Genomic DNA, 13,101 nt, shown 5'->3' with positions numbered 1-13,101 from the left:
TTTGTTTTTTGAGTTAGAAAGCTTCCATGGAAATGTACCAGCCATTTATGCATTTGGAAAATATCACTATCCATTCCTATTCTTAGAGCAAGTTCCAGCCAGCATTTACTGCAAGGACACTATCCCTCACAGAGACCATAAAACCATATATTAGCCAACATAAGTGGGATAAGTGTCTCAGAGAGAGGTGGAAGAGGAAAGCAACTTACAATATTTTACATATTCAGATAACTTCTTTGTCCTCAGATCTTCCTGTATCATAGCTTTGGCCCTAGAGTTTTGGGGTTTTGTTTGGGGATTTTTATTTGGCTTAGGGAGGGAGGGGTAGGCTTGTGAGGGTTTTGGGTTGGTTTTGGTTTGGTTTTGGGGATTATATTTTTATTTTTCTTCCTTTTTGGGCCTTTTTTGCTAAGAGATTCTTTCTCCTTTTCATCATCTCACTAGGAAGGAGCCCCTTCCAGTCAAATCTAACCATGCATGTGTTGTTCCTTTAAAATGGTACTGAGATTTTTTTGAATAGTTCTGTCCATCCTTCTCTTAAGCTTTTAATCCCACAAAAAAAACTTTTAGTTGGGATTCCTACAGCTGCATTAACAGTTTCTTCAACTAAAATACAACGCTCCTCTAGTACCATCTTGGGTTATCCTCTAGGCTTGTCCTGAATCCCAGGCAGACTCTTTGAAACGGAACAAAGACCACACACACCTTTCAATCTGTCCTTTTCCCTCCTATTTAGTAGAACTAGGGCATCTTCCACTAGTTCAGGAGAGCAGGATGGCTTGAGAAGGCTAAACTTTCCTCTGAAGTGTAGGGCTCATTTTAGTTTGAAATTCAGATGGTTTAAGTTTCTTTGAGCAGAAATGAATAGCTAAATTCAGGTGACATACCATAGGAAGTCATGATGTACTGCCCTCTCCCAAGTTTTCTCTGCATTGGCAAACACCACTACAGCCAGGTGTCACTGGAGACTGTTTCCTAAATTTTCAAAATCACCTGAGTTGCACTGATGAACTTACAATCTTTACTTTAGCGCTGTTACAATTTTATCCCTACTTCTGTTGAGCCTGGTTTCATGCAGCTGGTTTCTGAGTACCCCATACTTTTCATCTTACCTTTTTAAGTTCCAGGTTTCCCTTTTAAGGTAAACACATTTAAATTATTTTTAAGTCTGTGGTAGTGCAGTAGCAGTTGTAAGAATGGCACTTTGCCATTCACTGTGATACTGAAACTCCCATTAGGCTCATAGTCATACCCTGGTTTACTACTACCACTGCTTTCTGTTTTTACACACTGACTTAGCTCCTGAATTATTTCCATCCTAGGGCTGCAGGAATAATCTCTAGACACATGTGTTTCATTTGTTTTAAAAAATAAAAAATATTAGACAATACATTTTTTTAAAAAATATATTAGAAAAGCTGACCACATCAAAAAAATTAATTCAACTAACCTTTTGCATCTCTAAAAACACCAACATGCATCTCTCACAGACATACAAGTCCTGCATGACTCTCTTATTTGTGTTCACCAATACAAAAATCAGTTCAGTGGCATAAAGACCTGCTTGTCAGTGGCTTGCAGCAGTACAGAAAAGCCTGATCCCCTGGTTTTGTTTTTGTTTTGGGAAATTATTACACTGCAACATATGCTAGCTTTTCTTGGAACTGCTTGGTTTTTTTCATAGGCTTTTTTTCAAACTGGAATTCAAATTGTGTTTCATTCATTATCATTTCTTACGTTTTTCCTCTGAATTTTTAACAGTTTTATTCAAATTGGCCTATGAACTTTATCATCCCCATAAATCCACACTTAAGATCTACCAGTCCACAAATCAACATTCCAGTAAATGTTTAATCAGTTTAAGCCAGAAAAATCTTTTTATGTAAATTTCCAAAAATATTAATCTTATGGAAGCAGTCAGGTAGTCTGTGCTTGTCTGTCCATCTAACCCATTTTTCTGCTACTTGCAACAAGATATTTAAAAACCTATTGATCAACATCCTCCCTCTCCAAATGTGTAATGAAAATAAGCAGCTGTGGAGGTGTCCCAATGCAGCAGGCTTGCCTGCTAACAGGAGAAAAAAATCTACAAGGCTTACCAGACACATGAGAATCCACTCAAGAATGAGGAAGCAGAAATACCCATATTGCAGGAAACTCTTCAGTCAACTTGCATGATACAAGACTCTGAAGAATTTTATGTCAAAACACAGATGCAAGTTTTGCTGTTCCTGCAGTTTGTGGATTGCACAATGGCTGGGGACAAAAGAACGTCTCTACAAAGAGATGTTCAGGAGGAAAGTCTCATATTTTCACATTCTTTGCAGAGTCACTAGTTGATGTTTAGTTAGTTGGTGTCAGTAATGTTGGTGTTTAAATAAGTCAAATGGAATAGGCTCCAAAGGCATCTATTTTTCCTTATCAGCTGTGAAAGCAGCTCAGGTGCAGGCATCTGTGTCACAGACATCTGTATGTACATTCAGTCCAGTGCATCCACATCCTCTCTGTATGCAGATAGGAGTAGGACCATTCTGGAGGGACAGTTTCATCTGACACTACTCCTTGCTCAAACCAACTGATGTCAACTGTTTAGGAGCCCTGATTTTGTCACCACTGGGAGCCAAGGACTACTCCAAGTTTCAGCAGTGGGAGTAGATCCAGCACCTGTTACTGTGATTGTGCCAGTGCCCTCCAGAGAACGACTGTGCAACTTCACCAGCGCCAGTGCTGCCACAGGGGAAAATGTGTTCAGTAGAGAAAAATGCCTGGCCACCCCCACCAGGACTATCAGCCCCTCCGTGTGAACCATTTTTGATTTCTTAAGTGTGACTCGAGCTATTTATTTTTATAGGAGGACCTACTGTGTGTTAACAGGTAATCTTCAGAAGCATGTATTCAGTAATTAGCCCAGCTTGTTCCTAAATTAGGTGTTTTGATCAAGCAGTTCCAAAGGGACTCTGTAGTACCAGATGTGGCTTGGTTATGAGCATACCCCACCATCCTGGCTGCTGCTGCGACCTGAGTGGGCTGGGCTGGACTGTCACTGTGCTCTAAGCTCTGATCCTTTCCATGTTTGCAGGATTTCACACTCCAGCCTCTGGGGATGCCAAGGAAAGCAGCGTGGAGGAGAAGTGCTCCTGCAGGCCTCAGTAACCATGAGATGGCTGTCTCAAGCAGCAGGCAGTGGCAGGGCAGGGCTGACCCTTTCAGTGTGGTAGCTGCCTCACTGGGGAGCCAACATCCTGAGCAGCAGAAGATGAGTGAGTCCCCTCTCAGCTGGTTCAGAGGGGTGTATCTACCTCCTGCTCTGCACCCATTAAACAAGACATTTGTCAAGGGTGGTGAGTGGCAGGACACAGATAGCACCCAGGAAAAGCGTGGGGCCTTCCTGCAGGAATTCTGTAGGAAATACAATAGCAGAAAGAAGCTGCAAACCCACCTGGTGCACCTGGTGTCAAGAATTTACGTGGAGGACAGGCACAAGGTTCTGTACTGTGAAGTGCCAAAAGCTGGCTGCTCCAACTGGAAAAGGGTCCTCATGGTGCTCAGCGGACTTGCTGCTTCAGCAAACAACATCTCCCATGATGATGTGCACTATGGAAAGCATCTAAGGAAATTGGACAGTTATGACCTAAAAGGGATCTACACACGCTTGAACACATACACCAAGTTTATATTTGTACGTGATCCCATGGAAAGACTGGTATCTGCCTTCAGGGATAAGTTTGAACATCCAAACAGCTATTACCATCCGGTATTTGGAAAGGCAATAATTAAAAAGTATAGACATAATGCAGATGAAGAAGCATTGAAAACAGGATCAGGAGTTAAGTTCAAGGAGTTTATCCAATATTTGCTAGATTCCCACCGACCAGTAGGAATGGACATTCATTGGGAGCAGGTCAGTAAGCTCTGCTATCCCTGCCTCATCAACTATGATTTCATAGGAAAGTTTGAAACCCTGGAAGAAGATGCCAATTACTTTCTGCGGCTGGTAGGTGCTCCAGCCGATCTGAAGTTCCCTAAATTCAAAGACAGACATTCATCTGATGAGAGAACAAGTACAGAAGTAGTGAGGCAATATTTAAAGGAATTGTCTAAGGAGGAGAGACAGCTGACCTATGACTTCTATTACTTGGATTACTTAATGTTCAATTATACATCACCACTTGTATAGCACTAGAATGGCTTCAGGCTTCTATTAGATATTTATCATTTTGGGATTCAAAACAACTACTTTGGTATTAGCCCTGAAAGGAAATGAAGTTACTGCTAAGTAGAGTTGTCTTGAATTAGTGGGGATTTTATAAGCTAGAGTGATATCAATTGGTATTAAATTATGGAGAATGCAAAGAAAAAAAAGACCTGTAAACAGCATAAATTGCACTAAAATGCCTGAGAAAGCTGCTTTTACCATTATGGATTATACTACAGAAGCAGTAGCTCAGACAGCTGTTGCATTAGCTTACCTAATGTTCTTTTAATGGTTTAAGAAAAAAAATTCAGTGGCATGATTCTTTTTTTTTGGTGTGTTTGCTTTAGAAATGGGTTTTGGAAATAATTTTGAATGTATTTTTACTTTCTGTCACTTATTAATAAAGAATCGTTGGCTAATTTTCTAAAATGTTTACAGTGTTCTCAATTGCAAGGCTTGTTTTTTGATTACTATTAGACTGTAGCCAATTTTAGACCTGATTTTTTTATTGGAGGACACTCTTAAATACAAATCCATCAAACTAAAAATAACACAGCAGCTCAGATGATGGGCAGAGTAAATTTGGGTAAGCCTGCAAAGGACCAGTCCACTACCTCATTTTGATTGATGCACTGGAGTTGACAAGTACAACCCTCCTTTCAGAGAACTGCTGCATTCAACAAAATTAAGATTTTAATGCACAGTGGATGCATCGCTACACGTGATGCACTCATACTGTGGCCCAAATATTCGTGGTAGTCCTCATTTTTGGTTAAAAGGACAAAGTTTCAGCATCAGGTCTGTACTGAGAGGAAACTTCAATGCAAGTTCTGTGACCATTTTGAGTCTGCTGGGGTCTGATTATCAGCCCAGCTCCCAGCAATCTGTTACAGAGAAGGTATGTGTGCCCATTGCCTCCTAGACTTATAAACTGGTTCTGCCCCCAGAGCTTCACCTGTGTTTTGCTGTCCTGCCTGCCTTGCCAGTAGTCACCAAGCCCGAGGAGTGGGGTGAGTGGTGCAGTTTTATGTGGTGTAATGTGTATTGGTGACTTGTCCTAGAGGAAGATGTGTCCAGAATCCCACAGTCCTGGTTTGAAAAGGAAAAAGTACCTTCTACCCTTCCCTTCCCTGTCCTCCCACAAGTGCTGCCTGACCAGCACATGCAGATGTTTTTGCTAGAGTGACCTCTCTTGCACAATGGGTGGGCCAGGGTGCCCCAGGAGGAGGAGAAATCTGGGCAAAATTATAGGATTGTGGAACCATTGTAAAAGGCCTCTAAGATCATCAGTCCAATGATTGACCTAATCCTACCAAGTCCATCACTAGACCAAGTCCCTAAAATGGATAGGAAAAAATCTCTGTGCCCTTCCACAATGGAGATGTCACTAATGCCTTACTTTCTGAAATGGTTTGGGGCATCTTGCTCCAGTGCCTCAATATAGCAAGTTGTAGGGTGAGGAAACAGCCTGATGGGAAAGTGATGCAAGTAAAATATCTTTTTCCTCTATCCCAACCATTGGTCACAAGTAATGGCATTATTATTGTCTTTTCCTTCATCTCAGGCAAAGTAGGAGATTGATGAGTACAGATTCAGTCCTTCCACAGCAGTAGTTGTGGGTCCTAACTGAAAGGCCAGACCATTTCCAGGTACCCTCACTGCTTGATTCTCCCTCAGTGTTCTCCTCAGAAGAGGAAAAAAAGCCACCCCCCGTCTCCATGGTGCCAGATCGTAATCAAGCAGGCTCTGCACATCTCTCCTTGTGGCAGGACAAGCCACTCTAAGGGCAAAAGCTAAAAGTGCTCTGGGCAGCCCAAGCCAGGGGTTGTGCTGTCTGTGACTATCAGCACTCATAGCTTAAACCATCCTGTTCCCTGGGGCCACGGAGCAGAGAGGAGAAGCAAAAAGCCATCTATCATCATGAGGTGTGGGGAGATGCATTTGCTCAGCACCAGTGAGAAGTTGCAAGGATGCCTTGGACAGGGAAACATACACATTGTTGCTTGTGTGAGCTGTTGCTGTGCATGGGTGGACTGCAGGTGTTAACACCCAGAAGCATTTGGCAGGCGATATCTGACAACTGGACCTCCCCCATGCCTGCTTCTCCTCAGGTGAACAAATATCTCCCCTTTGAACACAGGATGGTGTTCAACTCCCACCTTCCCTGTCAGAAATCCCTCCTGGTTTTCCTGTGGGCTCCACCCCGCAGTGCCAGAGCTGCCCACTCTGGATGAGGCAGCATGGGAAGCACAGACATCCCACGACTGACTGCTGAGCCCCTGGCTGCAGAGGTGATGGCTCCTAGCATTCCTTGTCATGCTGGACACCAGCACACAGCCACTGTGCTGCCACACCAGCCACGCTGGTTGATGGCTCTTACTGAGTTCCCATTTGTCTTTACCCCACAGGATGTTTTTTTTTATTTAACTTTTTCATGCATTTTCATGGCTGTTGCTCTCAAGTTGCGACTGTGTGTCAAGACATCAAAGAAGAGCTCCTAGAAGTTTTGATTTTGTACCATGCAACCTTCTAACTCATGTAAAAATTGCCTTGGATTTGATCTTGGTTCGGCCTCTAGATTTTCTGGTCTTGTGAGTATTGGATTCGACCTCAAATCCTGAGTGAATCTCTCTTGCCATACAGGAAGACCATTGAATACAGTAAATTTAAATAAAAAATAAATGTCTACCAACCTTTGGGTGTCTATATATTTGCTTTGTCTTGTCTGTGGATGTATGTTAATTGATAATTTACAGACAAAAAAATGGCACACTAGTGATAGTAGTATTTTCAAAAAAGCATGTGAGGAAAAAAGTGCAACATGCTAATAAAGAATGGAGGCCAAGTTATAGATGAGTTTGGTATGAATAATTCAGAGAAATAATATTAGTAAATGACAAAGTCTCTGAAGAACTTAAGTTTAACACTGAGTTCATTTTAGTGGCAAACCTTCTGCCTATCCATCAGAAAATGACAGAGATTTGGGGGGAAGGCTTTAATTGCACTGAAAAAGTTGCACAGTCTCAAGATTTCATCTACTGGCAGGTCTTAGATAAAGGTATTGTTTGAGTCAAGGAGGGGGTTAAAAGAAATTATCAGCAAATGTTTGGTTTCTGCAAATGATAGGGAAAATGACATTGATTTGCATACATCCATGGACATGGATATCAGGTCCCCAGACTGTCATCTTGGAAATCTGGTATGGTTTGCATTTGTGATTTAACAGGGGAGGACACTAGTTAAGGCCTTTAAAGCATGTGTGTGCACAGAGGCGTAATTGTTTTAGCTGCACTGTTGTTCTATGGCTCTAGTGAAAGTCATTTAACTTCTTTGTACGCTCAACTTCAAATTTCATAGCCCCTAACTGCATTTAAAAATTCATTTTTTGAAAATATAACCCAGACTTTTGTAAAGAAGAGCCTCTCCATAGTCATGTTCAGTGACCTAAGGGATTCAGATGATCTCAGTAGCAGAATCTAGATTGTACTTTGCCTCATTAACCACATTTTGAAAATCACCAGCCTGCTTTGCCAGGAATTAAGTTACATGATTTAAAATTAACATAAGAGTTTAGCATAATTGAAGTGGGACTGTGATATCTGACTTATGGGATTATAACAGATAAAGGCATAATTTGCAGAATAAAAGATAACCTCTGTTTTTAAAGGTAAAATTTAAAAGGTCAAAGTGGGAGGCTGCATTGTAACTTTGTTTATATTTTGTAAGAATCCTGGGCAAAAACAAAAACTGAAGGTCATCCACCATAACTAGCATAAAATCTCATCTCCACAACTGTGCACAGATGTTTGTTTTACCCAGAAAATTATATATAATGTATGCAGAAGAGGAATGAAAATACACTCCACAGCATTCAGTGCGATTACATCTACACTAGAGATCAGCTGTGGCATGCAGAGCCTCTTTTAAGGGGCTTCATTACAGTAAATGCTTTTTAGTTATGAACATTTCTTCATTGAAGATCTCTAAGCACTTCTCTAATGCAGGTCAGTTGTCAGAGCAAGTCAAATGTGCTGTAAAGGCATCACAGGGAGCCTGTGGGAGGGCTGGCGTGGCAGGAGAGTGCTCCCTTGGCTCATGTGTCTCTTCCGAACACCAGACAATCATGCATCCCACCTTGAAACTAAAACTTGATTTTTGGAACCTAATGTTCTACATCTGCATTTCTTCTAAAATTAATCAGTATTAATAAAACAAAATTATTTAATAACAAAAAATTTAAATAATAAACAAATAAAAAAATAAATAAATTAAACTTCATAGGAGTGTATTCCCAAATTCTGATATATACATCAACATAAGGCAGCTTATTTTTTCCAGTTAGGATTTGGCTTGCAAAGCTCAGACATTGCCATTGTGCCCATCTCTTCTAAAACTGCTGCTTGCTGAAAGTCAGAGGTTTGCAGCCACAGTGCAATCAAACACTGCACATACTCCTGGAAATTTCCTCTGGAGGAACTCCCCCAAAAGGCCAAATTTATTGGAGCTACTCCTGCCTCAGGCAGTGCTATCTTGGTGATGTGTCATTGGAGTCACTGGTTTAATTTTAAATGTAGTTTAAATTTAACTGAAAATTGCAATGTGACACTTTGCCTAAGTCTGAGAGGAGAATATTTTTCTAGAGCTTTGTATTGTATATATAGGTTACATACAAACATCTTTGTTTTATGTGCCTTAAGGCTAACAATACATCAGAAAAGTCTTTTTAACTGTAATGCTAATACCAGTTTATCAACTTTATAACTCCTGTGATGACTTTGAAACTAAATTAATTTGGTCTTGGAACATAAAGTCTGAAATCTGATGACAAATCGTTGTATTTCATTAAAAATATGGATGCACCTTCCTGTATCAACCAATTAATGTACAATTCAAAGGGCAGGGCAGGCACACACACTACTGGGAGGTGGAACTGTCAATCTAACAAAGGACATTTGTTTATATCCCCAGATACCTGGGATCGCTTTTCCTTTGGAAACGTGTACAAGTGGGTGGATTCAGGAAACAGTCATATTATTTAGCTTAATGAGAATGTCTTAGATTGTCTGGTTATCATAGAAATACCTGTTTTATGGAACAACAGTTGTGGTTTTGGCAATCCAGCTAACTGAAGTGAGTTCCATGTGTCTCTTCAATGTTAGATGTAGCTCTGCTTTTGGCTGGAGTGATGGACTTAAGAGATCTAGATCTTCATCCAGGTTCTGTAACTTTTTTAGACAAACATGAAATGCTCTCTGTGTTCGTGTCCCCACTGGTAAAGTAAGGAAAGTCCCCATTGATAAGTGGAAGGAAATGATATCGTGTATCTTCTCCTAAAATCATTAAACTGTGTGGCTAAAGAGCGGTGGTTAGAAATTAGTTATTAGTATGGAATTTAACTCGTAGGGTGTTCACTGCCTTTCCTTATGCTTTACTTCCAATGGCTTGGAGGAAGCTGGGGACTTCCCAGCTTTGCTCCAGCCGAGAAACGTATCATTCAGCTCTGTTCTGGGCAGTTGGCAGCCTTAAGAATGCAAGCTCTGTTTCAAAACACTGTGCATCTGTCAAGCCTATCCAGGCACTGCCTCAGCATATAACCAGTGCCAGGATGTCTGACCAGGGAAAAGTGTCCCTCCGGTTCCTTTGGGAGAGCAGACAGGGTGACAATCTTGCTGTCTCAATTTATTCTGAGCCCAGATGAAAGAGAAGCTGTTTTGTTTTGGTGCAGTAGCTGTAAATAAAGTGATGCTCAACTAAAGGGTTCTGCAGAAGCAGTGGATCCCATGCAGATGTTCAAACTCCTGCCTTGTCCTAAATTCCAGAGCTGCATTACCCAGTACCCAGGGCCATGTTCCCCCAGCCTTTTCTGAAGTCCTGCCACCCCTTGTGACAGGCTCCAGTTTACCTGGCATGCTAGAACATCTCAGGATTTATCTCCTAATAACACAGCCACTGTTTCTGTGACCCTGTGGAAGCTACAAATAACATGGGGATGGCATTGAGACAGACTATGTTGCTTTCTTCCTTTTGTCTTCAAAAAATGATGTGATTAACAACTGTGAGAGAGGTAAAAGAGTCTTTACAAAAGGAAAGAGAAAATCTCAAGTCCATGACCATAATTTTTTTTTTTAGTTTGTGTAATTGTCACTTCCTTTCCTTTGTCTCCTGACACAGAATTTCCCTCCCTCTCTAATTATGTCAGCAGAAATGGTGAGACCAATTGCCAGGTTGCTCCCAGCTGACAAGTGTAAGCCACCTCCAGTCCAGCACATCTATGTTATCATGGCACTGAGGCTGCACTAATAAGCCTGCCTCAGAGTATGGTACTGTCAGCCACCATCTGTGCATATAAATCTGTCTTGACCTTGTCATGTAGAAATTCCTTCTATCTCAGGGTTCGGGTCTTTTTCTCTCAAATCCTTGCAGAAATCACATTTTCCACAAAAGCCCATGGTACTGCTCATTTCCCAAGATTTTTAAATTTTGAGTGGCCTGTATAATTTGCATTCAAGAAACAACATTCTGAGATATAAGGTGTAGGAGCAAAGCAGGTTTATCCGGGCATTTCAGCACACAGAGAGGTAAATCAATACTCAGTGGATTGTAAATACATGCCAGTAGGATATTAAATGCTAAAGGTATCATTTTTCTCAGGGTAGTTACTTGGATGTATAAACTGGATGTCTGCAGAGCAGGACCTGCATATTGCATTGTCTCAATTTTGACAAAAGCAGATGCACACAGAGACAGATTTTCAAGTTCTAGGAATGATAATAAGTTACAGTTTTCTGAGAAAAAAATGTGTTTCTCAGAGTGTTCAGAAAACTGAGTTCAACTACATAAATCCCTCCCTAAAAGCTTGAATAAATGCAATATAAATGCATGTGCGTTTTATAGATGCATGCAGACACACACAATATTTTTATGTCAGTCTTATAACACCCGGACAAAGGTTTTGCAACAATGGTAGTGGGAGCTACATAGTTAAAGTCCTGCATTTGGCTTTAAAGACCTTAAATGTGCATGGAAATATATGCACATAAACATTTTGTTAGCATGTTGCAGAACCACATTATTCCAAGCAAACTTAAACTACTTATGGAGTCTGCAAGTCTGCCTCTTGCACAGCCTTTCTTTTTGCCTCTTTAGCTTTCTTGGGGCAGGATGCTGGCAGGTCTATGGCTCTGCAGTTTGCCAGCTGTGCCTGCTGCTGGTCAGGGGTACAGCTGTGGGTTTTGGGAGGAGATTTCCTGGTGGAACACTTGGTAGGGGGGAAGTAGGCATCCTGTAGGGTTTACAGCATCTGTCTGCTTTCAAGGAAGTTATGGTGTTACCCCCTATAGTGCATTCCAAGCCATAGTCACCTTTGCTATGACTTCTGCTATTCTCTTAAAAAAAAATGAAAAAATGTTAAACAGAAAAGGGACAGAGAAAAAACTTCTAATGAGAAGGGGAAATGTTAATTGTGGCTGGAGGTGACAATGAACAATAATAAATTGCTGCTTTGCTATTGTATCTCTGATCAAAGTACTCTCAGGCTGCAGCAGAGCAAAAGCTCAGCTCCGAGGGAGGATGATGTTTCTCAAAATCCTCGTGATCCCTGCAGGTCCTCCTGAATAGCAGAGAAAACACAAACACTGAACCAAAGTTAGATAAAATTCTTCTCTGTCTCAGACTTGCTGCCAACAAGGCTCCTGTTTCTCCCTGAATCTTTTTGTCTGTCTCCAGCCTAGTGGCAACTGTGGGTCCAAGACAATGCACTGCTCCTGAATACAGAAACTCATCTAATGGAAGCACTCCTACCAAGCAGAATCTGGACCACAATTTATTTTCTGCTGTGCTTTATTTAAAAGTGATGCTAAGACTGAAATTTTCAGCCTAAGATGATGTATGTTAGGCTACTCAACCCTCAAGTTGGCAGGCAAAACTTTTTAGGTGGGCTGAGCCATTGCTGCTGCCAGGCACATCTCTGGGAGTGGCAAAGACCACCTCTGGAAAGCAGGATGGCCCTAAGGAATACACCTAAGTGCTGATGAAGAACCCAGTTCTTAGGAAGCCATGCATAACAGACTTTTAGCATAAAAATATACCCCTAAATACACGTACAATTAGAAGCAGCAGAAGCTACTTTACCAAGCCCATACCTTTCTGAGCAAGACATGGAGAAAGAGGGAATATTTTGGTGCAGTTTCAGAGATTCTTTCTAGAAATTTCAATTTTACTTTCTGTGCTGTCCTTGGCCCCCAGGCACCAAGGCATTTCCTTAATTTACCAAAGGAAAACAAGCTCTACCCACTGACACATTTATAGCTAAAATCTGCTCTCTGTGCTGTCTTGGTTGCAGAAACAGGCACAGGCTGAATGAGAGAAGCTGGGAACTTGTTATGTAAAATCTACAGCAAGTGAGCTTTTCTAGTGCTATTATGCCTTGACCCCTTATTTTGGCACAGTAACAAAACCACTGAGACTGGACAGTTATAAGGTTTCACAGGCTTTTTTTTTATTTTTTTTTTTTTTCCCTTTTTGGCCTCATCACAAAACCCAAGTGAATAAATGGTGTGTCCAAACTTCTGAAATAGTCTAGGACTTTCAGTATCTTCTACACACAAAGAAACAGTGGGGAAAGATTTGTCTTTTATTTATTCATTACTTAATCAGGGCAGACTACTGTCTAAAAATACCTTGCTCAGGATCACGATAGAAATCTCTCACACATTTTTCCAATTGCTTGGGCCACACTATGATCCCTACTGTTTTACATTCACATTGTTTTCCTTGTGTGGCTTAAAATCTCCACTTTTCCCAATAAATTACACTTGCCTGTAACTCAGGTGATCATTTTCCCCTACAAGGCTTGATTTTTGTTCTGCTTCAGCATCATCACTTAAGTAAAAAATAAAATTAATAAA

At 41.1% G+C, this 13,101-nt stretch overlaps 1 protein-coding gene across 5 annotated transcripts in view; it reads left to right on the top strand.

Annotated features, from left to right (window-relative positions):
• CHST9 (carbohydrate sulfotransferase 9) overlaps window positions 1–4,624 on the top strand; it is an 87,178-nt gene extending 82,554 nt beyond the window's left edge. For all 5 annotated transcript variants that reach the window (XM_015618803.2, XM_015618804.3, XM_033512243.1 and 2 more), the window contains one exon: window positions 3,080–4,624. In XM_015618803.2, coding sequence (XP_015474289.1) covers window positions 3,080–4,177 — 1,098 coding nt within the window. In that variant the 3' untranslated portion in view covers window positions 4,178–4,624. The remainder of the gene's footprint in view (window positions 1–3,079) is intronic.
• The last annotated feature ends 8,477 nt before the right edge of the window (window positions 4,625–13,101 follow it).

The sequence above is a fragment of the Parus major genome, chromosome 2 (genome assembly GCF_001522545.3).
Source record: "Parus major isolate Abel chromosome 2, Parus_major1.1, whole genome shotgun sequence".
NCBI lineage: Eukaryota > Metazoa > Chordata > Aves > Passeriformes > Paridae > Parus > Parus major.
Note: the sequence above shows the minus strand (reverse complement) of the source record. Positions and strands in the feature narration are given on the sequence as shown.